This window comes from Cynocephalus volans, chromosome 8 (genome assembly GCF_027409185.1).
Source record: "Cynocephalus volans isolate mCynVol1 chromosome 8, mCynVol1.pri, whole genome shotgun sequence".
NCBI lineage: Eukaryota > Metazoa > Chordata > Mammalia > Dermoptera > Cynocephalidae > Cynocephalus > Cynocephalus volans.
The window spans coordinates 35,393,748-35,420,478 of NC_084467.1; the positions used below are offsets into that span (position 1 = coordinate 35,393,748).

The 26,731-nt window shown below is 52.5% G+C and overlaps 1 protein-coding gene across 1 annotated transcript in view; it reads left to right on the forward strand.

Annotated features, from left to right (window-relative positions):
- Positions 1 to 26,731, forward strand: part of SZT2 (SZT2 subunit of KICSTOR complex) — a 53,397-nt gene that overhangs the window by 20,716 nt on the left and 5,950 nt on the right. Inside the window, exons 8-65 of the mRNA XM_063104151.1 lie at positions 800 to 1,010; positions 1,247 to 1,417; positions 1,933 to 2,167; positions 2,365 to 2,494; positions 3,251 to 3,393; positions 3,628 to 3,780; positions 3,923 to 4,037; positions 4,252 to 4,469; positions 4,569 to 4,784; positions 5,149 to 5,227; positions 5,476 to 5,570; positions 5,825 to 5,993; positions 6,199 to 6,313; positions 6,429 to 6,542; positions 6,759 to 6,929; positions 7,101 to 7,195; positions 7,442 to 7,565; positions 7,665 to 7,829; positions 7,921 to 8,125; positions 8,421 to 8,536; positions 8,661 to 8,907; positions 9,837 to 9,978; positions 10,223 to 10,315; positions 10,457 to 10,535; positions 10,640 to 10,933; positions 11,075 to 11,216; positions 11,384 to 11,491; positions 11,580 to 11,643; positions 11,867 to 12,052; positions 12,424 to 12,591; positions 12,672 to 12,750; positions 12,891 to 12,962; positions 13,128 to 13,329; positions 14,569 to 14,668; positions 15,429 to 15,558; positions 17,348 to 17,500; positions 17,571 to 17,673; positions 17,763 to 17,868; positions 17,957 to 18,068; positions 18,776 to 18,894; positions 18,985 to 19,149; positions 19,416 to 19,500; positions 19,660 to 19,824; positions 19,938 to 20,105; positions 20,498 to 20,631; positions 21,053 to 21,219; positions 21,349 to 21,446; positions 21,531 to 21,663; positions 21,850 to 21,977; positions 22,110 to 22,210; positions 22,283 to 22,459; positions 22,663 to 22,930; positions 23,003 to 23,082; positions 23,183 to 23,308; positions 23,430 to 23,629; positions 25,598 to 25,688; positions 25,878 to 25,958; positions 26,041 to 26,115. Coding sequence (XP_062960221.1) covers positions 800 to 1,010; positions 1,247 to 1,417; positions 1,933 to 2,167; positions 2,365 to 2,494; positions 3,251 to 3,393; positions 3,628 to 3,780; positions 3,923 to 4,037; positions 4,252 to 4,469; positions 4,569 to 4,784; positions 5,149 to 5,227; positions 5,476 to 5,570; positions 5,825 to 5,993; positions 6,199 to 6,313; positions 6,429 to 6,542; positions 6,759 to 6,929; positions 7,101 to 7,195; positions 7,442 to 7,565; positions 7,665 to 7,829; positions 7,921 to 8,125; positions 8,421 to 8,536; positions 8,661 to 8,907; positions 9,837 to 9,978; positions 10,223 to 10,315; positions 10,457 to 10,535; positions 10,640 to 10,933; positions 11,075 to 11,216; positions 11,384 to 11,491; positions 11,580 to 11,643; positions 11,867 to 12,052; positions 12,424 to 12,591; positions 12,672 to 12,750; positions 12,891 to 12,962; positions 13,128 to 13,329; positions 14,569 to 14,668; positions 15,429 to 15,558; positions 17,348 to 17,500; positions 17,571 to 17,673; positions 17,763 to 17,868; positions 17,957 to 18,068; positions 18,776 to 18,894; positions 18,985 to 19,149; positions 19,416 to 19,500; positions 19,660 to 19,824; positions 19,938 to 20,105; positions 20,498 to 20,631; positions 21,053 to 21,219; positions 21,349 to 21,446; positions 21,531 to 21,663; positions 21,850 to 21,977; positions 22,110 to 22,210; positions 22,283 to 22,459; positions 22,663 to 22,930; positions 23,003 to 23,082; positions 23,183 to 23,308; positions 23,430 to 23,629; positions 25,598 to 25,688; positions 25,878 to 25,958; positions 26,041 to 26,115 — 8,181 coding nt within the window. The remainder of the gene's footprint in view (positions 1 to 799; positions 1,011 to 1,246; positions 1,418 to 1,932; positions 2,168 to 2,364; positions 2,495 to 3,250; positions 3,394 to 3,627; positions 3,781 to 3,922; positions 4,038 to 4,251; positions 4,470 to 4,568; positions 4,785 to 5,148; positions 5,228 to 5,475; positions 5,571 to 5,824; positions 5,994 to 6,198; positions 6,314 to 6,428; positions 6,543 to 6,758; positions 6,930 to 7,100; positions 7,196 to 7,441; positions 7,566 to 7,664; positions 7,830 to 7,920; positions 8,126 to 8,420; positions 8,537 to 8,660; positions 8,908 to 9,836; positions 9,979 to 10,222; positions 10,316 to 10,456; positions 10,536 to 10,639; positions 10,934 to 11,074; positions 11,217 to 11,383; positions 11,492 to 11,579; positions 11,644 to 11,866; positions 12,053 to 12,423; positions 12,592 to 12,671; positions 12,751 to 12,890; positions 12,963 to 13,127; positions 13,330 to 14,568; positions 14,669 to 15,428; positions 15,559 to 17,347; positions 17,501 to 17,570; positions 17,674 to 17,762; positions 17,869 to 17,956; positions 18,069 to 18,775; positions 18,895 to 18,984; positions 19,150 to 19,415; positions 19,501 to 19,659; positions 19,825 to 19,937; positions 20,106 to 20,497; positions 20,632 to 21,052; positions 21,220 to 21,348; positions 21,447 to 21,530; positions 21,664 to 21,849; positions 21,978 to 22,109; positions 22,211 to 22,282; positions 22,460 to 22,662; positions 22,931 to 23,002; positions 23,083 to 23,182; positions 23,309 to 23,429; positions 23,630 to 25,597; positions 25,689 to 25,877; positions 25,959 to 26,040; positions 26,116 to 26,731) is intronic.

The following is a 26,731-nucleotide window of genomic DNA, read 5'->3' on the forward strand; positions in this document are numbered from 1 at the left end:
ATTCATTCCAGGTGAAGCCAAGGGCTAACATATAGCCAGTGGTCAGGTGAGTGAAATTACTGGAGATGAGAGTTAAGGAACTGAGAAGCCAGGAAATTGAATGAGTCATCTAGAGCAGGTCTGCAAACATTTTCTGCAAAGGCCAGCTAGTAAATATTTAAGCTTTGTGGGCCATTTGGTCCGTTACAACTACTCAGTTCTGCTGTTGCAGAGTGAAAGCAGCCATAGACCATTCAAAATGAATGTGTGTGGCTGTGTCCCAGTAAAACTTTATTTACAAAAATAGCTGATGAACTAGATTTGGCCCAGAGGTTATGTGCAGTTTGCCAATTTCTGATCTACAGCCTTGTGACTCAAAATGTGGTCCACAGACCAGCAGCATTGGCATCACCAGAAAGCTTGTTTGAAATACAGAATCTCAGGCCCCAACCCAGACCTACTGCATTTTAACATAATCCCTGGGTGTTTTGTACATACCCTAACGTTTGAGAAGCACTTTGTTAGAGAAACACTGAAGTCTCTCAAGATGACGACAGGAAGCCAGTGAACCAGTTGCCAAAATCTTTAGTGAAGCGGGGGTGTGGTATTTGATGTTGAGGAAGAAAGGCAGAGGTCAGTGTGGCCACATGGCAGGGGCTTCAGACAGAAGGGCCCAAGGAAGGAAAGGTGCAGAGCAGTGATTGGTCCTGGGAGAACACTGGCCCACTTCCCACTCTGTGGAAAGTCTCTTTCTCTCCTCTTGTTCTTCCCTCTCCTGTGCCTCTGTTGGAGCTAGGTTTCCATTGCTCACTTTCTCCAGGTGGGAGGAGTTTACTCTTATGACTGCAGTTTTGGCCATGTGCCCAACGTGGAATTGATGAAGTTCATCGCAATGGCAACATTTGGCTCCTACCTTTCCACTTGTCCTGAGCCTGAGCCAGGCAACCTGGGTCTGACTGTCTACCACCGGGCATTTCTCCTCTACTCCTTCCTGCGCAGTGGGGAAGCACTGAACCCTGAATATTACTGTGGTGAGAGGCAGAATGGGGTGGGTGTGGGAAGCGGGGAGCATAGAATGGGCCCAGAGATTATGCAGGAATTGGCCTAGGGTTTGGGTCCCTGGAGGACTGAAAGTATAACTGGGGCTGGCTATTCTGGCACTGGTCTCCCATGGCGACTTCAGATTTCAGCAAAGCTCTTTCCCCCTGTATGCTTGTCAGCTGACAGATAACTGCTTTCCCCTTCCCCATCTTCACTGGTCTTGTAGGATCTCAGCACCGTCTATTTAACGAGCACCTGGTCTCCGCAAGCAGCAACCCTGCCTTGGCCTTGCGCCGGAAGAAGCACACTGAGAAAGAGGTGGCAGCAGACTTGGTCAGCACCGTGTCTGTACGGCTTCGAGAGGGCTACAGTGTCCGAGAGGTCACACTGGCCAAAGGTAAGGGTCTCTAGGCCCTGCTGTAATCCCACAGATATCTAGGAATTTGTGTGTAGGAGGACCTGCCGAACAAAGCAGAGGACACACATGTATTACACATGAAAGTGTATCAGTGAAATATTCTGTTTGTCATTTGAGACAAGTGGGTTTTGAGTTGCCTCTTCGGGGCTTAGTTCTCATAGCATGTAGCTTCCCAATTTCATCTCCTTTTGCTCAAGGTGAACCAGCTGAGGGTCATGTGGTGTCCTGAACTTGGTTTTGTTTTCAGATTACTCCTGCAAACTTCTGTTTGTGTCAGTTGGCAGGCTCTACCTGAAACTTATGGAACCATGAAGTTTCATAAGTTTCAGTGAAACTTATGGAACCATGCTTGGAACCTTTGGCCAGGCTAGAGTTCCATGATGTAGGTGGAGGTTTCAGATAGGACTCAGTCCCAGGCCTGGGGGTTTCAGATAGGACTCAGTCGTATGCCTTCTTCCTTCTTCCCCTAACTGGCCTTCCTACTTCCCCTGAAGGAGGGTCCCAGCTGGAGGTAAAGCTGGTGCTGCTATGGAAACACAACATGCGCATTGAGTATGTCGCTGTAGCACCCTGGCCCCTGGAGCCTGAGGGCCCTCGAGGAACACGGGTGGAGGTGACAATGGAAGGTGGCTATGACATTTTGCATGATGTGTCCTGTGCACTAAGGCAGCCCATTCGCTCACTGTATCGTACCCATGTTATCCGACGTTTCTGGAACACACTACAGAGGTGAGTGAGGTCACTGCTCAGTGAGTGATACCCCATTTGTTGTGTGGAGGGACAGATTTGCAAAGCTGGGAGCTGGGGAGAGTCACTGAGAGCACCAGGCTTGTGTCCAGAGCTCCACATCCCCCTGAGGTTCACCTCATCTGCACCCAGCAGAGTCAGATGTGGCTCAGACTTCAGGCTTGGCCCTTGTTCTGCAGCATTAACCAGACAGACCAGATGCTAGCCCACCTGCAGTCCTTCTCCTCAGTGCCGGAGCATTTCACACTTCCTGACAGCACCAAGAGTGGAGTGCCACTCTTCTACATCCCTCCTGGCTCCACCACCCCGGTGAGTGGCTGTGATGCTCACCAGCCCCATCCATGCCTTGTTTCATGCTGACTTGGATTGGCACGGCACCTGGGGCCCAGAACACCTTCTACTTCCTTCCTTCTCAAGTCTGATGCACTCAAACCAGAAGCCTAAGCTCTAGCCTTGAGAGTGCCTCTCCTCCCTCCCAGGGAGGAAAAAGATCTATAAAGAGAGGGTGTTCTCAGTTGAGCATAGGTGGCAGAGGTAAAGACTTGCAGGATGTCTAGGTAGTTATGTCTCAACAAACTGCACAGCCCCTCACTCATCTCCACATGGCATACACTGGGCCTTGCCCAACCACTTTTTCCAACCACCTCCAGCCACTGCAAACTGTGTACTTCCTGAAGACCACAGCTTCCTTTGTCCTGTGCTTTCTTCACTCAGTCCACAGCTGTCAGCCTAGCACTGGCAGGCAGGTGGCTTATGCTAGTGTGCAGTGGCCTCATCATGAGGTCCTGCCATCGCTCAATGGCTTTCCTCCAAAGTCAGTGATGTAAGCTGGGAAGTTCCATCCTTCTGGACTCAGTTTTAAAGGTCTACACAGTATATCCCTGGGCTTAGTCATCCTAATCTAGCCTTCACACTGGAAGCAGTTTTTACCTCTGTCCCAGGCTGGACTATAGCCTTTAGCCTTAAACTGCCTCTATCTCTGACCCCCTGAACTGAGTTTGCTGTTTGGGATTGTACCCTTGTTCTCCATGAATACTCCTAAAGGACTATCCTTCCTATCCCCAGGTGCTCTCCCTTCAGCACAGTGGTTCCGACTCATGTCATGCCCAGTTTGCTGCCTACTGGAAGCCAGTGCTGTCCATGGATGCTAATTCATGGCAGCGTTGGCTGCACATGCATCGTCTGGTGCTAATCCTGGAGCATGACACGTGAGTACCCTCAGGGCTAGAGCCATCATTGGGGTGGAGGAGAAGGGGTCAGGGTATAGGGAACAATGAGAAGGAAGCAGCAGATGAGCCCTTACCACTGTGGCCCTTTTGTAGTCTTCCTGCTCATCAGCCCCCATAGCCTAAGCAGGGCTTAAAAGAGAGAGGTAGCAGTCTATTCTTTTCCCCAAGATTGGGGCTGGGATGTCTGACCTCAATCCATACCCCTCTTCCTAGACCAGTCCCCAAGCACTTGCATACCCCGGGCAGCAATGGACGCTATAGCACTATCCAGTGCAGGATCTCACACTCGTCGCTGACCTCTCTGCTTCGGGACTGGAGCAGTTTTGTGCTAGTTGAGGGCTATTCTTATGTCAAGCTGCTCTCCAGGTGGGCAAAATGATGTCCCCTCACTCTTCCTCTACCACCTCATCCCATGTTTCTTCCTCTAACCACGGGCCTCACCCCTACTTCCTCCTGAACCCATTTATTCCTAACCTAGGGCTACTCACTAACTCCCATTTTTTCCCAGTGCCCCAGACCAGCCCCCCTTCTCCTTCTACATGGTCCGCATCATTTCCAAGGCTCCATGCATGGTTCTCCGCTTGGGTTTTCCCATTGGCACACCAGCACAGGCCCGGCACAAGGTGAGCTGAGCCTTGACTGACTCCCAGACCAAGGAGCCCTGGGGTGTAAATAGCTCCATCTCCCCAGACCCCACAGGGCTGGGTCTGGTAGAAAGAGAAGCCCCCAGACCAAGTAAGGCCTGGACTAGAGGGTTCACTCACTTCATCTGTGGGCCCCTTCTCCCAAACCTGGAGGAGATGGAAGTAGGAGGATCTCACCACATTTTCCCCTCAGATTGTGTCAGGCTTGCGGGAAGAGATCCTGCGCCTGCGTTTCCCCCACCGGGTACAAAGCAAGGAGCCAACACCCAAGGTGAAACGAAAAGGGCTGGGGGGTATTGGAGGGAGCAGCTCTCCCTCCAAGTCATCCCCTGTGCTGGGGCCACAGCAGGCCCTGTCTGACCGGCCCTGCCTTGTGGTCCTACATAAACCACTGGACAAACTGCTCATCAGGTTAGTATAGAGGGTAGAGAGGGGCCCAGAAATGTGTGGGAGGGGTGTGGCTTGGCTGGGTGTGAGTACAGATTAATAGGGAGTTGCCCCATTTCCCAGGTATGAGAAGCTACCCGTGGACTACCGGGCACCCTTCTTGCTGACACTGGAGCCACCAGGGCCACTGCCCTTGGTGTCAGGCCGCTCAGCCTCTTCTAGCCTAGCTTCACTGTCCCGCTACCTATACCATCAGCGCTGGCTCTGGAGTGTCCCATCAGGATTGGCCCCTGCGCTGCCACTCAGTGCTATCGCCCAGCTCCTCTCCGTCCTCACTGAGTAGGTCACCCAAGCCCGCCAGGCCACATGAGGCAGGGAGAGAATGAGTGTGGACTCTGGGTTTGGACCTTGGCAGAAAACCTACACCAGGCAGTTCCCCTCTCTAAGGCCCAGGCTCTGCTGCTTCTGTCAAGTAAAGTCTCACATGCAGAGTAGCACATGCTACAACCCTCCCCCCATTCTAATTACTTTGGCTTCTGGTCCTAATTGGACGTATTACACCCTGAGGGACCACTAGTCTGAATAGGGCCACCAGCAGACTAGGCCCCTTGATGGTTGCTGGGAGGGGGTGTGTAGGGGATGCTATAATGAGTGTCTGTTTTTCCCACATCCTGGCCCTGCCCCCACCTTCATTGGGCTTCAGAGTCCGACTCTCTGAAGGGTTCCATTTCGCCTGCAGTGGGGAAGGAATCATCAACATGGTCCTTGAGCTTCCAATTCAGGTATGTGCCTTCCCTCTGACACCACCCCCCCAAGGTCTGTCCTAATCCCATGGACACTCACCCCTGAGCTGGGTCGGGACTACTGTAAACTCTGCCTCAAAGGGACCATGTGATCAGAGGACCCAAGGCCTGAAGCCAGAGTCACAGGGCAGTGTTGCAGGAGAACTAAAATTCTGAAGGCCAGAGCTAGGCCAGGCCAGATCTATCCATTGACCGGAATTTACCAAGACCTTCCATTTTGCCCACAGAATGCACCACCAGGACAGGCTGCAGCTGAAGAGAAGCACACGTGTGTTGTCCAGTACATCCTCTTCCCCCCACACTCCACCTCCACCAAAGACAGGTGAGACCTGTCCCCTCTCGGAAAGGTGCCTCTCTACAGAATCCAGCTTCTCCCCACTGTCCCCTGACTTCCATACCCTGAGATGATCATGATCCCAGAGTTGGGGCAGGGTTGCTGTTTTTAGATGCTTCATCGGGCAGACACTGTCTGGAAAGGCCTTCCTCCTTCCCTTCATCCATGGGGCTCGCTCCCTGCCATGAGGTCATGCGCTGGACTCTCCCTCTCCCTCAGGCTCAGAGCCCTTCTTCCTTTAGCTTCTCAACAGATGATGACAATGATGTGGAGGTGGAGCAACTGGAGGGAGACTCAGAGCTCAATCTGGTCACCGAGGTGTGGGTGGAGCCACAGCATGGGCGAGTGGGACCTGGCCCTGAAAGCTGGAAGCACCTCCAGGACTTGACATACTCTGAGATCCCTCAAGCTGTGAGTGACCTTGGAGCAGTACCCCCACCTCTTACCAGGTTGGGGTGCCACCTGCTTTGGAGTACTACAGCCTTTGAGCTTCCTTGTTCCTCTGAATCCCTGTATTCTGAATGCCTTTGACTATCTGGGCTTCCTTGAGAGCTAGAGGCCAGAGTATTCTGGGCTAGAAGGCGTTGACTCCTAACCTCTGATATTCCTCCCCTAGCTGCACCCACGGGATGCTGCCTGCATAGGCTCCATGCTGAGCTTTGAATACCTGATACAGCTGTGCCAGAGCAAGGAATGGGGTCCTCTGCCCCCAGACCCGAGTGTCTCTGATGGTCAGTGGGGAAGGTGGCCCACTGGGTGGAGCATGGGAGTGGGAAAGGAGAAGGCTGCCACAGACAGGTAATCAGGGTCTCACTACGTGTCCTGTCTTCCTTCCCTCACCCCTAGGATTGGACCAGGGAGGAGACACCTGTGTCCATGAGATCCCTTTCCATTTTGATCTGATGGGATTGCTGCCACAGTGCCAGCAGCTCCAGATGTTCTTCCTTCTGCTTTCCAGAGGTGGGTGAACTTTGTACTCACTTGGCCCACACCTAAAGGGCCAGCAAGCCTGGGAGTATTAGAGAATAGAGAGCAAATGAGTCAGCAAATGAGCAAATGAGTGATGGGGCATGTGGAGGCTCTGAGGCTAAACGAGGGGCTTTGCTGGTCAGAGCCAAGCTGGGGGCACTGGACCGCAGGAGGCTCTTGGTGCTGAGCAGAGTGTGTGTCGGGCAGAGCCAGAGGGTGTCCCTCTCGCTGAGGGGCCCTGTCCTACCAACGACATGGTGCTGTGCCTGCTGCACAGCTGCCTGGGGCAGGAGCTGAGTGACCGGGAGATCCTGCTGTCCCCCGCCGACCAGGCTGCCTTCTTGAGTGAGGTGCTATGGCGGACCTGCCATGGTCCAGGTAAGCTCCCCACCTTTTTTCTTACCTCCAGACTCTGGCCCCACCTTTCCCCACCCCCACAGGATGGTTTCCATCTTTGAGTTTTGACCTTCCCCTTCCTCCCCTCTTCAGCAGAGAGCCCTGTCTCTCTGCTGGCCTGCCCTCTTCCACTCATCTCTATGCCCATTGTAGGTGCAGCGGGACCACCAGTAGGGGGCCATGGGATCCTGAAGGATCCAGCAGTTGCCAGCACCCAGGCCACTGGAGACTCGGCACTCACTACCCCGGTCAGCACCAGTTCTTCTCCTGAGCCCTTTTCATACTGACCTCCTTCCATCAGCACACGTTTATGTCCCTGCTTCCTCCTACCCTTGATACTGAATGCCTCCTGCCAGTGACAGAATGCTGCCATTTTCCTTTGTCCTTCATCTGTCAAGCTCTACCTAAGATGAGTCAGCTCTGGGGTGGAGGAAGGGAACGGGGGCTGGATGTTCCTTTATAGAACACTCTAATTTTCTGTTTCTCTCTTACAGAGTGTGGGCCTCCTTGAAACTCTCAAGCCTCTCATCCTCACCCAGCCCCCGCAGTGGCGCTGCTATGCAAGGCTTGTGACATCCCAGCATGTGTTTCTGACTTTTCTCCCAGCTACCTTCTCAGGTACCAACTGCTCACCTTCCTCACTAACCCCCTCAGATATAAATCTCCCTCACCAGCCCACCAGGCAGCTCTGATTTACGTCCCTTTTTTTTTTTGCAGATGTCCAGCGTCTTGCTGCCTGTGGCCTGGAGGGACCCTCTCAAGAGGAGACAAAGCCTAAGTTCGGGGATTGGAGCATGGCTCCCATCCTGAAAGATCTGGGAGGAACTGGGGTCAAGGCTACAAAGTCCCAGATCCCCATCCTCAGTGTAACCCTAGCTGGTGGTAAGACGGCTGACTCTTAAGCCAGTTAAGCAGGAGTGGGAACCAAAAACAAATAGAGACTTGAAGACCACATGATATTTTTTCCCCACAGATGATACCCAGAATCAAGAAGAGCTGAGCCTACACTTCCAGCGAGACTTATCAGCTTACCCTGGGCATCAGGCTCCCCAGACAGAGGGAGCAGAGGGGCCCCGGACCCGGTGTCCTGTCTATATCTATAGCTGTTCCCTGGAAGCACTGAGGGAGCAGATGATTGGCATGCAGCCCCCTCAGGCACCCCGAGACCTCATCTTCCGGTGAGTGCCCTCTGTATTGACCTATGTCCCCGACCAACTATGGCCCCCAACCAAGGCTCAGGTACACACTATTGTGTATGGACAGACATGTTGATGGATAGTGGCAGGAGTTCAGCTTCTTAGCCATGTCCTGCCAGCTCCTTGGTTGGCTTCCCTTAGCAACTCAGTTGAACTTGCTGGGCCGTGAACACATGTGGTGAGAGTCCGTGGTTAATCCCTTGGAGTGTGGGTGGCTGATGAGTCTGAAGGATCACTTAGGTGAGTTGCCAAGCTCTATTTCCCCTCCCATTCCTAGGACTCAGTTCCCCAACCACCCCTCCCCATCCTCAGCTTGGATGGAGCCCAGGCACAAGGAGGCAGCCAACCACTGCGCCTTGCTGCAGGAGCATGCACAGCGATGCTACGTCCGTGGTGAGCAGCAGGGCGGTGGGAGGGAGGAGTGAGGCTGTGCAGGAGGAGATACAGGGATTACAGGGTGGGAGCCGGAGAGGCCATTCCAGAGCTTGACCCTTGTGGCCCCTTCTACTTCCATCAGGGCTGTTCCGGAGCTTGCAGCAAGCACAGAGTGTGACCTCCCAGGACCTGCTGACAGCTGTAGACGCCTGTGAGGAGCTACTACAAGAAGTAGACATCACCCCTTTTCTGCTTGCACTGTGTGGTCACACTTGGGGTTTGCCTCATGCACCCCCAAGCCCTGGTCCTCTCAGCCCTGGGCCCTTCAGCAGCAGCATCGAGGAGGGCCCCGAGCCTCGGGAACGAGCTATCCTAGCTTCTGAGTCCAGGTTAGGATTGTACTTGAATGGTGCATGAGCAGACACTACAGAACAAGCCTGTAGACAAAGACCTTCAAGTGCAGGCGAATGGGCATGCAAGGTGGTACCTAAGCATTAGAAGAGCAGGAGGGCTTTGTCACTGGCTTTCTGCCTCCCATGCAGCCTTCTTTCTCCCATTTGGCTCGAGCAGCAGTCTTCTCTCCCTTCCAGGCTCTTCTCATCTCTCCTTCTTTGGTGTGGAGTGATGACCTGGGTTGGGGTAGAGTGTTCCCAGTTGCCAACAGTAAAAGTAGAGACTTGTTCTGAGGCCATTCATTCAATAGCAGTAATGTCCCCAACTAATCTGAGTTTCATAGGGGCCAAAACTATGTATTTTGCTCATTGCTGAGTCTCTAGCTCACCTTAGGGGCTCAGCAGGTCCCTGTCCCTGAGGGATGAAGGGAGGGAGAAGGGCAAGCGGGCAGACTGCTATGTATCTAGCATCTACAGTGCATTCGCATTGGAAAAACAGAAGAACCAGAGGCCTGGATATGCTGATGACACCTAGATCAGAACTCCATCCCAGTTCCCTCTCTGGAGCTCTAAGTCCCCCACTTTGCATGCCCCCCAAATGAATGTATTTTCTTCCCACCAAACCTTGCTTCTCCACCTGTCTTCTCCATTCATGGTGAATGATATCACCCTCCACCCAGTGATGCGAGTCAGAAAACTGGGAGTCATCTTTACTCTGTTTCACAGACATGTCCTGCCATTAAGAGATGGGGAGGTTAGAGCCAAAATGGGTGGGTTGGTTCTCCTTGCCTCTTCCACCACCCATGCCAGTGTGCAAAGCACCATTCCTATAGACAGAGATAGGTATGTGCTGCTCCCCAGTTGGGAAGCAGGCTCCTCCAGGACTTGGTGACTCTAACACTTCATCACCTCCACCCCGACCACAGCATAGAGACTGAGGACCTAAGCGAGCCTGAGTCTCAGAGCACCCGTGTCCCTGGCAATCCAGACCCAGGCCTGGAGATCTCTTTGACAGATGTCTGCCAGCTCAGAGGAGAGGCACATGATGCCCTTCATAGCCTCATCCAGGTGGGAAGCTCGGGTGAGGGTAGAGGAGGGGTAGAGTCCTGCCTAGGGGGGGTATACCCCTAGGCAGGTAGACCCCTAGGTAGAGGAGGGGTAGAGTCCTACCTAGGGGGGGTAGACCCTCCCCTAGAGGGGGATGGTATTCTCTCCTGGGTTGGGGGTGTGCATGTGTCCTGTTCTAGGGTAGGGAATAGTGTCCTACTGGGGACTAGCTGACATTATGGCCTCCTTCCGAATCCTGAAACAGGAGAAGTTCCTGGAGATCAGTCGTCTCCACTTTCACACAGTGCCTTCCAATCCCCACTACTTCTTCTATTGTCCTCCATCCAGCAGGCGAGAGGTGAGTGGCTTTCTTCCTTACCTCCTTCATGCCCCGGAGGCCCCACTTAACCCACCCAGATACTCTTGAATCTTGGTTCCCTGAGGCCTGGAGGTGGCTCTTGTCCTGCCTTGGATCAAGCTATCTCTTTCTTTTGCCCAGGATGAGGGCCCCCGGGACACAACAGACAGAAAAGTCAGTGACCTGGAGTTTTCAGAGGCTGAGCTCATGGGAGAAGAAGGTGTGGGGGCAAGCGGGTTGAGGTGGGGGAAGTCTGCTTCAAGCCAGAATTCGGGGGTCTCCACTGCCAGCCTCTCCTACTGACCACGCGACATGCACCACCAGGAGACACATCTGCCTGCTGTGTGGTCACCGAGAGTGACCCAGAGCTGGAGGTGGAATACTGTGAGAACCGTGAGCCAGATCTGGGACCTGCTGGGCTAGACTCTGCCTCGCTGTCAGATGCAGACACTGTGAACCCTGATGAAGACTCCTTCAGCATCTTGGGGGGCGACTCACCCACTGGGCCTGAGAGCTTCCTGCATGACCTGCCACCACTCTTTCTGCACCTTACCTGCTCCGTGCGGCTGCGTGGGCAGCACAGCTCTGTACCTGTGTGCAGCCTTCCCACCTGCCTGGGTGAGTTTGAATCCCAGCACATCCTGCCTGCCTGCCTATCTGGAGGTAGAGGAGAGCCTAGGGGGATAGCTCTTTAACACTTAGAACTTGGAATCTGTGCTTATCTCAGGGCCCCCAGCAACCCCTTTCTCCCTCTCCCAGGTCAAGTACTTTCCAGTCTGGAGGGTCCCCCCATTGGAGGCCGAGTTCCCCTGAGGGACCTTAGTGTCACTCTGGATGTCTTCGTGCTGACCTTGCCCCTGGAAGTGGAGCTCCCACCAGCCTCGGACCCTCAGCACCACCGGTGTGGCAGCAAGTTCGGTGGAGGGATTGGGGCCTTGTTGGTGTAGAGGGACCATTAAAGGAATCTAGGGCACTTGGGGACTAAAGAGACCTTGAGGAAGGAGTGATGAGGAGGCCTGGAGAGACTAGTAGCTCCTGACCTTTGACTTTTGCTCCCACCCTGTTCAGGTCAACATCTGAGAGCAGTGTTTCATTCCCACGGTCCCCAGGGCAACCGTCATCTTTAAGGTCGGATGATGGCCTGGGGCCCCCACTGCCACCCCCAGAGGAAGAAAGGTACTTCTTTAGCTTTCTCTAAGAGTTCCTTGTGCCCCCTCAGTTTCATTTTCTGGAAACTAATACCGTAAATCTTTCTTCCAATTAGGCACTCAGGGCTATCCAATCTGGCCACACCCCACAGACTGGCTGTTGAGACCACCATGAGTGAGGTGAGGGCCTTCCTTTCCCCAATCTAAGTGACAGCCCCCCATCACTGTAACTGATATCCTTTCCATCATATGAGTGAGGCAAAGTACCCCCTTTTTCTGGGATTGAACTGAGGCCTCCGTCAGTGTGTGAGGCAAAGTATCTTCTAGTCTGGGAGGGAGGTGATGCCCCAGTAAGCAAGGGAGGTGCCCTTTGCCACTCCCTGGATTGCTCTCTTAACTGTAGATCCGCTGGTTATTGGAAGATGAGATGGTAGGGGCACTGCGAAGAGTGGGCATCCCCCAGAGCCCTGCTCTGCACCGTGCAGCTGCCCACATCCATAGCTCTCCTGGACGCTCCACCTGCCTTCGCCAAACTCTACCACTGAGTTTTGTGTTTGGGCCAGAGCGTTCCCTCACACAGTTCAAGGAGGTAAGCTGCCCTCAGAATACTCCATGGTCACCTTGGGGCCCAGCCTTCGCTGGACCACAGGCACAGGACTGGAAGGCTCTCTCTTAGTTTGAGTTCACAGAATCATCCCTCCTGTCTACCTCCTCCCCACAGTGTCTGCCTCTCACCCCTATGACTGGCAGCCCAACTCAGTGGAAAGAAGCCCAGCTTCCAACCTTGTCACTGGGCCTGTTCAACCTTAGTCAAGTCACTGAGGCTTTTTTAACCTCAGAGTGGGGATGCTAGCATCTGCTTCACCAGGTAGTTGCGAGTGTCTAATGAGGAAGTGTAGGGCGCCATGTACAGGGAGGAATGCTCCTGTCTAAAACATGACCTTGGCTCCTACTCCTCAGGAGTTCCGCCACCTCCACCTCCCTGGCCACGTTCTTCTTGAGGACCCTGACAGTGGCTTCTTCTTTGTGGCAGCTGGTCAACAGCCAGGTGGGTCCCATGGGGAGCTTCACTCAGCGGCCTGGACTTGGCACAGCCATGAGGACAGGGCTGAAGGCATCGAAGGGGAGGTGAGTCTGACCCAGGAATGGAGAGGGTTGGTGGTGGGTGTGTGGAACATATACCTCAGTCCTGACTTCCTGCTCCTCAGGCCTTGACAGCCAGCCCCCAAGCCCTTGGCTCACCAGAGGATTCTGAGGGTGCTCCCCTTATCAGCCTGCCACAGGGAGGTAAGAGAGAGCTTGGGCAGCAAAGTCTGGGGACCAGGACCAGCACCGGGGACTTATAGGTCTCTGGCCCTGCTTCCATTTTGGAGGCTGGTCCTGAGCAGGATTACGAGAGGCTGCACGCATTTCCCTTCTCTATCCAGGGAGTAAGCCTGGGCCCAGCCGGGGACTAAGTCTCATGTCCAGTCAGGGCAGTGTGGACTCAGACCATTTGGGTAAGCTGGGGCAGGAGGTGGAGGACTCTAAGCTAATGGCAGGTGGGCTTGGGGCTACACTGGGAAAGGTCTGGGCAGGGGGCATCAAAAGGTTCTAATGCCCAGTGCACTTGGAAGCTCAGATGAGTCAGGCCTGGATGAAGTTGAAATTCACATTTGACACAGGTTATGATGGTGGCAGCAGTGGCTCAGACAGTGAGGGTCCCAATGAGACTGTCAGTGAGAAGGCCCTCTTCACATTGCGGACTCCACCTGGGCGAGCACCTCCACAGCCTTCACTCTCAGGCCTCCCTGGGCCTCGCCTGCCTGACTTTTGGCTCATTGTCCGGGTACTGCAGGACCGTGTGGAAGTGTATGCACATGCACGGTAAGTAGAAGCCAGGGCCTTCTTTTCCCTGTCTTATGACACCTGTCGCCAGTGTTCTTTCAAGTAAGACGTGGAACAGAGCTTGGGTGGGATCTGACTTGTATTCTAAGATAGGGGGCTCCAGAGCACCTTCCACATCTTATAGCAAAGCACATCACTTTCAACTTTCTTAACGGAGTTAGAAAGCTAATGGGGATTTTGGCTTGTAGCTGAACATTAAGAACATCTATGGTTCAGAACAGCTTCAGAAGTTGATATAGAAAATGTATATATGTTATAAGGAGTAATAGCTAGTAGTTAATGATTGCTTACTATGTGGTAGGCACTGTTCTAGCACTTTATGTGCATCAGCTCATTTAATCTACATAGCAATCCTAAAAAATACTATTATCCTTATAGTATGGATAAAGAAACTCAAGCACAGAGAAGTTAAATACTTGCCCAAGGCCACAGTAAGTGGCAGAGCCAGGATTCATACCTAGGCTTCTGGTTACATACTGCTCTAATCTTACGGGTGGGCGGTGTGAGCGGGGGTAGGATGGAGTTGATGAGAAGTAAGGACCACCATGCTGACTGTATTAGTCTGTTTCTTTTTATTCAATGCTTATAAAAAGAAAATACATGGAACTAGGTAATTTATAAAGAAAATGAAATTTATTGCTTACAGTTTCTGAGACTGGGAAGTCCAAAGTCCATCTGGTGGTGGCAGCAGTGACCCAGGAATCTCACATTGCAAGATGGTGGAAGCAGAGAGAGCAAGAGAGATAGACTCTCCTCTCTCTTCTTTTAAAGCCCTCAGAACCACGCCCCTGACCACCATTTTTAATCCATTCACTGTGGCATGGTCCTACAATCTAATCACCTCTTCAAGGCCCCACCTTTTGATTACCATAATAGGATTTCCCACCCTCAACATTCACAGTGAGGATTAAGCTCCAGTGAGGTTGGGGGGCATCCAGTCTACAGCACTGACAAAGAAGATTTGAGAATAAAAAAGAGGCATGCTACATGATGGAAGCTTCAGTATGGTAGCCGAAGCTACCACATGTGGGAGCTGGCAAGGCAAGCATGGAGCGTAGGCTTCCAGAACTGCTCTTGAGAATTCCATTTTTCCCATTTCCCATCAGGTTTACTTCCCTTTGTCCAATCCTACTTCCTCTTCATGGTTTCCCTTTGCCCCAGCTGCATGGCTTTCCCTCCCCACTGTAATCCTGTGTTAGATCCCTCCTTCCTTCCTAGGAGCCTGGTTCGGGAGGATGGGGGGCCAGGCACCGAGTGTCGCCACCTGCAGCAGCTCCTTGTGAGGCGAGTTGGGGAGATCTGCAGGGAGGTCAACCAGGTAAGGGGCAGCCAGGGGCAGGGCTCTCCAAGCACTGAGACACAGAGCCAATGAGGAAGGAGTTTCTAGGAATTTGACTTTCAGAGGCTATTGGTCCATCTCAGACTCAACAATAACTATGGGACATTTTCTTTGACCCCCAAGTTACTGGAGTGCTGTTACTCCCCTAAATTTCTACAAACTGGAGCTCTCCACAACCCCCCCCCCCCCCCCAAGTAACAATGTGTTATTCTCTCATATCTTCCCAGTAACTAAGAGCTAAATGTTCCCTCTCATTGCACTGAGCTAGCACTAGGGATATAATCGTGAACCAGACAGAAAGAAGCCTTTATGTAGAGTAGGGGAGATAGACATTGAACAATTAAATTACACAAATTATTTCAATTACGATTGTGAAGAATTCTTCAGAGGAAGAGTAGAGACTGCTATGAGAGCATATAGCAGGGATCTGACCATCTGAAGTATCAGGGAGGGCTTCTTGGGAGGAAGTAATTTTTAAGCCAAGACCTGAAGGATGGCAAACAGATTCTGGCAAATAGGAGGGACAGGTGTTCCTAACTGGGATTTACTCTCAGAGCCCTGAGCTCTGTGACTGTGGGACACCATCTGTGACCTCCCAGTGATTAATGATGGTTTTTTTTGACCTCTGAGACTCCCAGTGATAGAGGGCACTCTCTCAGCCTTTTGTCATCCCTGACATGGGGCTCCACTTGTGAGGAGATATTTCAGTTCCCTGACACCTTGTTCCTTCTTCTCCCAGCGACTCCTTCTTCAGGACCTTCATGACAGTCACGTGTGTAACTCTCTTCTGGTGGCCGAGAGTGAAGAAGACCTGTGGCGCAGTGAGACCCCCTTCCACTCCCGTCAGCGGGCACCACTGCCCAGTGATGGTGAGATCCCACCCAGTAGCCATTGTCACAAGGCGGTGCGGCTGCCATTGCTTTTACACAGGACTTTGATAAGAAGCTGGGGGCAGAATCTCCATTACTTGGTCATCGGTGCCAAGTAATAGATAGCAAGGAGGATAGGACAGAAAAGGATCACTGGAATTGGCTTCTCTGAGTTCATCTGTGACTTTCATGAACTAGTTTCAGTGGACAGATGGGACTGGAGCCAGATGAAATTGAAAAATGAAAGGATTATAGATAAGTGGAGCAGAGAATAACTGCTCTTTCAAGTAGCTTGGCAGTGAAGGGAGAAAGAAGGTAGATGTGGCAGTAACTAAAGGAAGACAGGGGCAAGGAAGGAACTTTAAGGTAGAGACTTGAGCATATTTATGTTCCAAACAGGGAAAGAGCCAGTAGAGAAGGAGAGGTTGAAGAGGACAGGAGAGGAGAAATTATTGAATGGGTGTCAGGCTGTGACCTATCTTCCTAAGGGCATGCCTCTGCCTGTCCCTGTCTTGTTACCCAGAATGATCCCCTTCCCCCAGCAGCGTAATAGACAGGGATGAGGAGTCTGGGGGAGTGAGGACAGTAGACTCGTTCACAGCTGAAGTCCATCTAATAGGAGGATTGGCCTTCTGATTAGTGATCTCTCCAGACAGACAGGCACAGGACCTCTTTGGGATTTCTGGTCACGTAAGGAAACATGATAATCTACTCAAGATGGTAATTAAAGTCTCGACACTACTACTCTCTTCTTTTACTCCTGGTGACCTCCCACCCTAACTCATAGGGGAAAAGCTAACTTATGTCATTCGTTTGCAGTTCTCTCTTCTGCCTTAAAAGTAATATCACACTTGTTTTTAACATTGCAGCAAATCTGTAGACAAAACGTTCCTAACTTCTCCAGGAGAGTGCATCTCTCAGCACATCCTGGGTTGTACTCCATATCAAAGGAGAATCCCCATAATTAGTGGACTTCCATGGTTTTGAAGGCAGCTTCTGCAAATTCAGGATGATCTAGGACAGCCAAGCACTTTTACTTCGAAATGACTTCCAGCAGCCCAAGATGTAAGACCAGTCAGAACCCAGGCACAGCCTTTTCTTGTTTTAGTCTCTCCATATTTTTTCCCTGAAATCCTTAGCAACCAGCATTCCGTTCCAGAGTTTACACAGAAACTGGATATCCTATATCCTGCTCACACCTGACAGCAGCTTCTCTGAGAAACTAAAGTGCTACTCGACCTCCTGGAAGATTCCTTGTCAACCTGGAAACCTGAAAAGGGTCAAACAAGACATTGGTCTGTGGCCATGGCCCTTGTGTACTGTCACATCACCCTTTGGGTTCTGTACCCCAAAGCACAGGACATAGTTTTCTCCCACCCTGCAACTGGTGTGCATAAGCAACGATACCCTTTTTTAAATGAGGTTACTGTTGCAACTCCCTATGAGGACACAGGGTTCTAGTGCCACTCACATATATTATGACAGGGTCAGAGTTTCTTAACTATCTTCAGGATTTTCTCATGCCTTCTCTTTCTTGACACTTCTCCTTAGCTTCTCTCTCCCCTTGAGATAGTTCTAAAAGCCCTTGTGCTATGACCTGTCTTCCTAAAGGCATGCTTCTGCCTGGCCCTGTTGTTACCCAAAATGATCATCTTTTTCCCGCAGGGGAATAGACAGGGATGAGGAATCTGTGGGAGTGAGGACAAGTAGGCCATTTCCAAGGTGAGAAGTTTGTGGAGGGCAGAGGGCTGTGTGTCCTGTTTCTGATCCATGCTCTCCCTTTCCCCAGATTATGCTGCTGATGAGAGCTGTGCGCCCCGAGGGTACCTAGCAGCAACAATGCAGTTTGTCCCTGGCCATTTCTCCTGTGACGTTGTATGGGGAACTGTGATCCGGGTCCATTCACGCCTCAAAATGGGGCCCAGCATGGGGGTCTCTCGGGGTATGTGATTGGTGTTGGGGGTGGGAGGATCTGAAGAAGGGAGTTTCCTGAGCCTGTGTTATTCCCCCAGCCATTCAGGCTCTGCGCTCAGTGCTCAATGCCTTCTCCGTGGTGAACCGGAAGAATATGTTTGTTTATCAGGAGCGAGCAACGAAGGCTGTGTACTACCTTCGGTATGTGGGTCCTGGGAAGATGGGGTGAAGCATGAGTCAAGGATGGTGTGGGAGGAGACATGTCCAGCGACCTTGCCACTCCTTCCCAGGCTCCTGGAGACTTCCTGCAGTGACCGGCCTTGGGAAGGGGATGCTCTGCCCCCCTCCCTAGCTCTGTCCCGAAGCCAGGAGCCCATCTACTCTGAGGAACCCTCAGTATGTATCACTCCCACTCTTCGATGCCCCATGCTCCCCTTGTCCTTCACTCCCTGGAGCTGGGCCCTGATCATAGTTGCCCCTGTAGGGTCCTCGTTCTCCACTGGACATGGCTTCCAGCCGCAATTCAGATGCTGCTCGTCCTGTGGGCCAAGTGGACAGACATATCCAGCTGCTCGTCCATGGTGTGGGGCAGGCAGGTAAGGACTGTGAGGTGGGGGGTAGGGAAGTGACCAGATGAGATTCCAGAATCCTCTGGGACTTTTCTTAGCACCTCTTGCTCCTCTGTCCAGGTCTTCCTTCTTCAGTTCCTGCTGGGCTCTGGACTTTCCTCAAGCAGATGCTGGGTGGGGAAGGAAAGATTCCTGTAGTGTTTAGGAGTAGGACTGGTAGCCGACTGATTTTCAGCTTGGGGAAGAGGAGTCAGGTAACTTTGTGGACAACTGGTGGTTTCACTGGCCTGATAGTGCCAGGCTTGGGGTGAAGGTGTGAGTTCAGTTTGGAAATGTTCAGCCTGAGGTGTACAGTAGGCAACGGGACTTTCCAGCTAATGGTTATGTCTCACTTAATGTGTGCCAAGTCTGGGCTAAGCCTGTTACCTAACCTCTCTTTTCATCCTTGCAACAAGCCTATGAAATTGATGCTATTATAACTGCCATTTTATGGATGAGGGCACTGAGGGTCTGAGAGGTAAAATTCAGGTGTGCACAGTCACACAATCTGGCCCTATCCCCCTCCTACGTCCCCTCCTTGGTAGAACTAGAACCTAGTGCTGGCTCCCTCCAGAGCCAACACACCTAACACTGCCTCTGGCATAGGGGGGATTGAGTCTGCAGTTTAAGGGCTGGTATGGGAGTAGATGGATCCTTTGCCAGTGTCACCACCTTCCCACCATGGCTGTGTCAAGGTCCTGAGATCACAGATGAGCTAGTGCGGGTTCTGCGGCGGCGCCTGGATGAGGCCACACTGGACGTCATCACAGTCATGCTTGTTCGGAACTGCAAGCTGACACCAGCTGATGTGGAGGTCAGCTCCCTCCCAGACTCAACATCCTCCCCAGGCTCAGTAGGCTGGAACCTCTGCATTCAGCTGTGACCCCCTCTTTCCACTCTGCAGTTCATCCAGCCCCCCGGAAGTCTCCCCTCAGAGGTGCTGCATCTGGCCCTCCCCGCCTCTTGCAGGCCCTGGCTTCCTGCCCTGGCCTGGTACCTGCGGCAGAACCTGCTCATCTTCCTACACTCTCCCAAGTACACAGATAGCAACAGCCAGAACCACTTCCAAGTGAGACTGCACTCACCTCTCTCCACACCCTTAGGCACCCACTCCCCTTGCCCCCTGCCCTCCATTTCTGTGTAATGGTTTTCTACAGATACCCCCATATGTACCTTTGCCCATGGACCTGGATACATCCATGCCGCCCACGTACCTTTATTATCTGCCTGTGCTCCCATGTGTACCTGTACCCCCTTACCCCCCATGGACAGCCGTCCTCAGAGGGTTTTGTCCATTTGCTTGATCTTAGTGCTCTGTGGCTGTTCTCTCCCCAGCATCCATTCCCATCACAAGGTTGCCTCCCCGACTTGGACATCTACTTATATAACAAGCCTGGTGGACAGGGCACTGGAGGCAAAGGTACAAAGCAGGACACAGCCTGTGATACTACCAAGTGTGGGAAAGCCTTTTTTCATCTTGTGGCTGAGAGCGCCTTTCCCAGCCTTGCAGCCCCTGGGGGTCTTGAGAGGGGAGATATGCAAGGCCCAGATCTGAGCCTTCCTGTGGATTTCTATCCAGGGGTCGCCTGCATCACTCTAGCCTTTGTGGATGAAGGAGGGACCCCTATCTCACTGGCATTGTGGCCCCCCTCTTCTCCGGGGTCCCTAGACCCACTGCAAGAGGAGGAATTTGAGCAACTGACCCAGGTCACTCGCTGCCCAGTTGTGCTGGACAGTTCTTCAGGTGGGACAGCTTGGTCAGAGGATGGGGTGTTCAGTTAATGCTGTAGGAGGCAAGGGTGTGAGTACAGTGGGGATCTAGAAGCACCCTCAAGTGACCCCCATTCTTGTCTCCAGCTCTGAATGGGGGCCCCTTGCTTCGACTGGATGTGTGGGAGAAGGGGAACATTAGTATTGTGCAGCTGGAGGAGAGGCTCCGAGGAGCAGCTCGCCAGGCGCTGGCTGATGCTGTCATGGAGCTGCGGCTGCTGCCAGCTTCACTGTGTACAGAGGACACACCTCCAGGTATGCAGGTCAGGACACTCTCCTGGGTCCAGAGAATGTTGCAGATCCAGGTGGGACAGCATGCCAGGTGAGAGTACAAAGGCGGGGTTTGGGGAAAACACCACTGGGGCCCATGAGAAGTATCTGTTTACAGTTGTCCATTACCTGTCTGTGCAACATCAGGGTGGTGATATGCTGGCAGAAGTGTACACAATGGACTTGGTCACCCACTTAGGGAAGGCAGTGTCATCAGGAGCTTATATCACACAAGCAGGCACAGCTGCACACTATCGATTGCATAAGCTGTCGCTCACTAACAGAGGAGGTGACAAGTCACTGTCCTATTAGTTTTGAGGCTAGGCTGTGGCGATTGACGATCGGTGATGGATGTCTGTAATGTCTGGCATCCACAGGAAGTCTCAGGAGCGTGTCATTGGAAACCAAGAACCCTGCAGGCCGAGCTAGCACCTTTCCCCCTGTACCTGTTCCTGGGGAGCCTGTGACTCCACCCAGCAAAGCTGGCCGGCGTAGCTTCTGGGATATGCTGGTAATGGGAGTGGTGAAGTTGGCATCTACCTTCTTGCCTTTCTCCTAGCTCTTCCTACACTCCCCCTGCCCTCCACTCCCTTATAGGCCTTGGCACAGATCTTTTAATAAAACTGTTCTATCCTTTGGACGGGAGATTGTAGGACATGACAAGTAGAAGGAGCCTCAATTTAATAAGTGCCTTCACTTTCATTTTTCTTGTCGGATCCTCACAACAGCCTGTAAGATAAGGCTGTTCCAGTGAGGAAGATGAGGCCCAGGAAAGTTAAGTAACCTGTCCAAAGCTGCTTAGCCTCCAAGGAAGCCAGGGCCAAAACCCAGACCTCCAAATCCTCAAAGTTCATTACTGTTCCATGATGCCTCCATCCTCTACCCTTTTCCCCTTCCCAATAACCCTTCCTTATTCATTGCATTGTCCCCAGAGTAAGACAGAATGTGGGGATTTGGGTTCCCCCAAAACAACCGATGACATTGTCCTGGATCGGCCAGAAGACACTCGGGGTCGGAGGCGTCACAAAACTGAGAGTGTTCGGACTCCTGGTGGAACTGAGCGGGCACCAGGCCCAGATTCTGGAGCCCAGAGACAAAGGTGTGTGTGTGTTGTGAATTTGTGTCACATGAGGGTATGGGTGGTGAAGTTGCAGATGGGTATTTGATTAGTATAAACATATATGCATCGTGTATGGATGTGAGGTTCTTACTCTTGCTATGTCTTTAGACGCCGAACAACACAACTAGAAGAGGGTGAGGTGGGGACCCTGCATCCTGTGTTTGCTTGTGTCACTCAGGGCTGGATGGAGTTTATGGTTCAGATTGGTAAGACCCCAGCCTTCCCCCACCCCTCAACCCCCTGGCCTGGTCTCCATCCCGCAGCCCCACAGTGACTTCTCTGCCTTCCAGGTTGCACCTCAGTGTCCAAAAGCTCCACGCACATGGTATCCCGGTTCCTCCTTCCATCTATCCTGTCTGAGTTCACCACTCTGGTCACCTCAATGGCTGGAGACACCAGTGTCCGTGTCTTTGAGCAGCATTTGTGAGTTTGGGATCTCATACAGTTGAATGGAACTTCTCTAGACTTCCTAAAAGCTGGGCCTATAGGAAGTCAAACCGATGGAGGCTAAGCTAGGAAAGGTGGGAGCTAGGCCCCAGGAGATGAAGGCTGAGCCAGGCAGTGGGGCTATGGGTGGTCTTCTTTCCGTCTTTCCCTCCCTCCTAATAGTTCAGAGCCAGAGATCTTCAGTCCTTGTTCCCCTGGACAACTGGGCCCAGCTCCCCACCCAGCAGTTGAACGGCATCTGCTGCTTCTGGGAAGGAACTTCTTGCAGTGGAGAAGACCAACCCAGCAGGGTGAGGGCATGGCCTAGGGGAGGGTGGGTTCAGAGTAACTGATGGGGTGGTCTCTGACTGTGCAGCGGGGAAGGGTGGATCAAGGGAGAATCTGCCCCCAGGCTCCTATTGTCCTCCTCTCCCACCTCTTAGCTGCCAAAGCCATGCAGCGCTTCGAGCCAGGAGGTGACAGTAGCTCAGGGCGAAGTGCTCCCCGACAGAGGTTCTTGCTACTGGAGGTTGTGGACAAGAAGGTAAATGTGGCGTCAGGGCTGGGGTGGGAGGAAGGGTTCTGTGATTTCACTGACCCAGACTCCGATCTCTAGCTGCAGCTGCTGACCTACAACTGGGCTCCAGACTTGGGGGCAGCCTTGGGCCGAGCGCTGGTTCACCTTGTGCAGTGGCAGAATGCACGAGCTCATCTCATCTTCTGCCTGCTCAGTCAGAAGCTTGGACTCTTCCATCATTATGGCCAGTTGGACTTCCCAGTGCGAGATGAAAAGGTGCCCGCTGCTCTGGCTCCCTCTCCTAGTTCTAGCTACTGAGGGATCAATTAAAGGAAGCACCATCTCAGAAGCAGGCGAGAGGGAACAAACTGAGGGCGGAGGTAGTGAGGAGGGAGAGTCTAAAAGAGGAAGCCATGGGGTGGGACAGAAGGTCTGAGGAAAAAGGCTATGAACCCACTGTGATAGTCCATCTCTCTCAGGAGCCAAATCCATTCCTGCTGCCCACCATGGAAGTGGAGACCCTCATCCGGTGTGCAAGCCCCTCACTGAGCCGTGAGCAGGGCCGGCTGAGTGTGTCCTCTCGTGGTGGGGGTGCCCTTCCCCTGGACACGTTCCCCTTTGATGAGGCCCTGAGGGATATCACGGCTGCCCGCCCCAGCTCCACACTTGGTCCTCTGCCCAGACCCCCCGATCCTGTCACCTATCATGGACAACAGTTCCTGGAGATCAAGATAACAGAGCGCAGAGGTGAGGGCACTGGGCCAGGCTGTGGGAAGGGTAACAGCTTCTGTGGCTACTGCTAATGTCTACAACCCCCAGAACTGGAGCGCCAGATGAAGATGGAGAACCTGTTTGTAACGTGGCAGCAGCGTTCCACCCCAGCCAGCATGCCCATCAGTGTGAGTGACCCCAAGACATGACCCCAGCCTACATCCTCCATGAGGAGCCTGTGACCCTTCCCAGGCCACTGCTCCAGTGCTCACTGTCCCATTGCCCCAGGCTGGGGAACTAGAGACCCTGAAGCAGTCATCCCGCCTGGTGCATTACTGTGCGACAGCCCTGCTCTTCGACCCAGCTGCCTGGCTGCATGGGCCTCCAGAGACCTCTGGGCCCCCTGAGGGGCAGGTAAGGCTCAAGATTCCCAGATTTCGCCTATCTCCATTTACCCCACAGTGACCTCCATTCCTCCACCCCCAGAGGGGTCGTTGATAATGGATAGAGCCTTCCTTAATCTCCACTCCCACAGCGGCGCCATCGCCCTGAGTCAGGGTCTGTGAGCCGAGAGACCCCCACAGGCTGCGAACCCTTGGATGTGCCTGCCCCAGGAGCCCGTGAGGAGCCTTGGCTGAAAGAGCTGAGCTTGGCTTTCCTGCAGCAATACGTGCAGTATCTACAGAGCATAGGCTTTGCGCTGGTCCCACTGCGGCCCCCCTCGCCCGCCCGCAGGTGAGTCCATCCCTTTCTACCCTTTCCTCTTCTTCGCTGCAGGCGAGGCCCCACAGGCCCTTCCTCTCTTCACACGGGTCCCACTTTGGCAACTGGGGCCTTGTGCATGTTCATCCCACCAGGCCGCACACATACATGAGGATCTTGGAAACTTTCATGCAGCTTGATACATGTCCTGAAAATGTCATACGGTCGTGGAACTCGGGGCCAAATTGTACACAGAACTGTATGCATTCTCACAAAGCTTGTGTGCACACACCTGTTTTTGTTTTTTGTTTTTTGGCAGCTGGCCAGTATGGGGATTGGAACTCTTGACCTTGGTGTAATAGCACCATGCTCTAACCAGTTGAGCTAACCAGCCAGCTCCCACACACTTCTTGTATGCCTACGTGTTGGTACCATCTACACACATGATATCTCGTACATGCTCCTGAGCTTTTGGATCTGGGTCTTAATGATTCCTGTTCTGATCATTCCACTGTCCTCTCCTGAAATTTTGTGTGGTTCCTGGCCCAGAGAAGTCCTTTTCTCACCAAGGACCCCTGCAATGGGCCTACCTGCATCACTGTCTTTGGTCTGTTCTTGGTCATGTTCACTCACTGGCCAGTGCTGATAGGTCTGAGTCTTGGGAAGTAACCAGCCCCTTTCTCACCACTTTCCATCTCCTCTGAGCACAGTGACAGCTATGCAGTCACCTTTCCTATCCTGTGTCTAATCTCAGATTCCTATTTTTGTGCCCCCTGTTCTATGTTCCTCTCAGCATTTGAGCCTCCAGATTCTGTGGTCCCAGCTCCTTCCCACTGGCTGTATAGGAAAAATGACCTGTTCACATTTCACAGTTACTTTCATGTCTTTAGATCTGTGAATTTATTGAGGCATTTTCTCCCTCCTCTCTATTTCCAGTTAGACACCTTTTCAAGCTAGTAAATACAAAAACATACTTCCTCCTAACTCAAGATACCACCTTAGTCCAGAAAGCCAATTCCATCTCCTTAGCATTTTTGTAACTAGCCCTCCCAGGCTTTCTTCTCTTTTCTGGGCATTAGAAAGAGAAGGCATGCCTGCACCTCCTGGGATTCCAGCCCTCTCATTTCCCACAGGACCCTGAAGAGGAGCTGCTCAGCTTGCTGCCCTTGATTGCCAGCTCCCAGCTATAGGAGTGTCTCTAAAAGACTTTGGTTTGCATACTTTTCCATTCAGTTATATTCTTTCCCAAAATCTGAATTCCTTTTTAAAACAAGACACTGGGTTAAAAATGTTCCTAGAGCAAAATTTAAAGTCAGGCCTTCCTTTCTCACCAATCTTTAATGATCATCAATGACTACTTAAGTCTTGTCCCAATTTCCTTGAGGATTAATTGTGACATTTCTTCTGCTGGAGGCTTTGACTTCCAGCAGGAGTTCTTGGGTTTAAATCTCCTTGGTGTAATGAGTGGGTCCCACTGACACTTTCTGTTTTGTCCTTGTTGGCAGTAGCTTCCCTGTTTCTCCCCTTGCCTCTGAGTTAAGAAATGAAGAACAGTAGGCCTGTGAAACACCTGAATTGCCGTTCCTTAACCAAAAGAGAACCGTTTTCCTCCTCAGAGGAAAGTACCTAACCAGGGCATCAAGCATCTCCTTGAATTTTCCTAATTAAATCTTAGACATGCATCACCCTCTTCCCTTCCCTCTCCTGCGCTGCCTCACCCTCTCACTAGTAGAGCGAGGCCTGGACTCCACCTCCCCACTGAGCACTGCTCTCACTGCCCTGAAGTGGCAACTGCTGTGGAGAGCCCTGCCCTGTAGTCTAGACATGGACTCCAGGCCCCACCTTGCCACCTACTCGCTGTGGGACCCTGAGCAGTCCTTCGCCTGTGGGGGCTTATTCCCTCTCCTGCAGAAGGATTCCATGTAAGATGGGCTTTGGGTTGATAGCCATATCTTTTACCCACTGGCTGCCTCATCCCCGGTCCCTCTTCCTTTCCTACAGCTCCAGCCGGCTGCGGGCCATGGCTGTCCTAGGAACAGAAGGTCGGGGTTCCTTCTCCTGCCCTAAAACCAAGGCTGATGGGAGCCCCAAGGTAACTCATATAACGGTGAAGTCAGCAATGCCCTAGACAACAGTGTCACTGATGCAGAATTATTTCCCCAAGACCTGAGGTCTCTGATCCCCTACTGAAACCATTAAAGTCAGGGACCCAAGGGACTTCTGCCCGGCTGGTTCAAGGCTGCTGAGCTCCCCATCCTTGCCCCCTTTTTTCTTTCTTCAGAGCACTGGCTCTCCAGTCACCACCTACCACCTGCAGCGGGCACTGCCTGGGGGCATCATCCTCATGGAGCTGGCTTTCCAGGTAAGCAGGAAGAGCACTGAGTGGGGAGAGCCAGACTCACCTGCCTCTTGCCCTCCTGATCTCATCTTCACCCTCCCTTCAGGGTTGTTACTTCTGTGTCAAACAGTTTGCCCTGGAATGTTCCCGAATCCCAATGGGGCAGGCTGTCAACTCTCAGGTATGTGGGGGGACCAGAGGAATATGGGGTGGAAGAGGCTTTTTATGACCCATCTGGTGGGCAGTAAGAGTAATGCATGGGCAGTCTGGCCCAGTGACTGAGCTGGTGCTGTGGCCTACTAGGTCATGGGTCATTCTGGTGCTGTGACTGCACAAACTATTAGTCTGACTCTGGGTAGTCAAATGGTATATTCATCTGCAGCACTGAGGCAGAAGGCAGTCCTGCACAGTGGCTGGCCTCGCCACCACTCTGACACTGACAGTAGACTGGCACTGTAGTCATCCATAGCCACAGATAGCCAGATAATGAGGACACTGAGCATAGTGGGTAATATGACATGTTTTGGTTGGTGCCATGAGCAGTCCTAGCCTAATCTAGGGGAAAGGTTGGCATTGTCAGTATAGCCACTAACTCTTAGAATGAGGACCAGAGTTCTCACCTACACAGTTCTCACCTACATCTACCACCAGCACTTATTTATGTCCCTGTCAGTCTGCCTCAAGGCAGGACCTCTGCACCGCATGAGGGCCAAGCACTGGAGTGCTCAGAATGCATTGAGGATCTCATGAGGTCAGGGACCTGAAGCCCTTGTTGTACTTGGGTTAGTTCAGCTCCT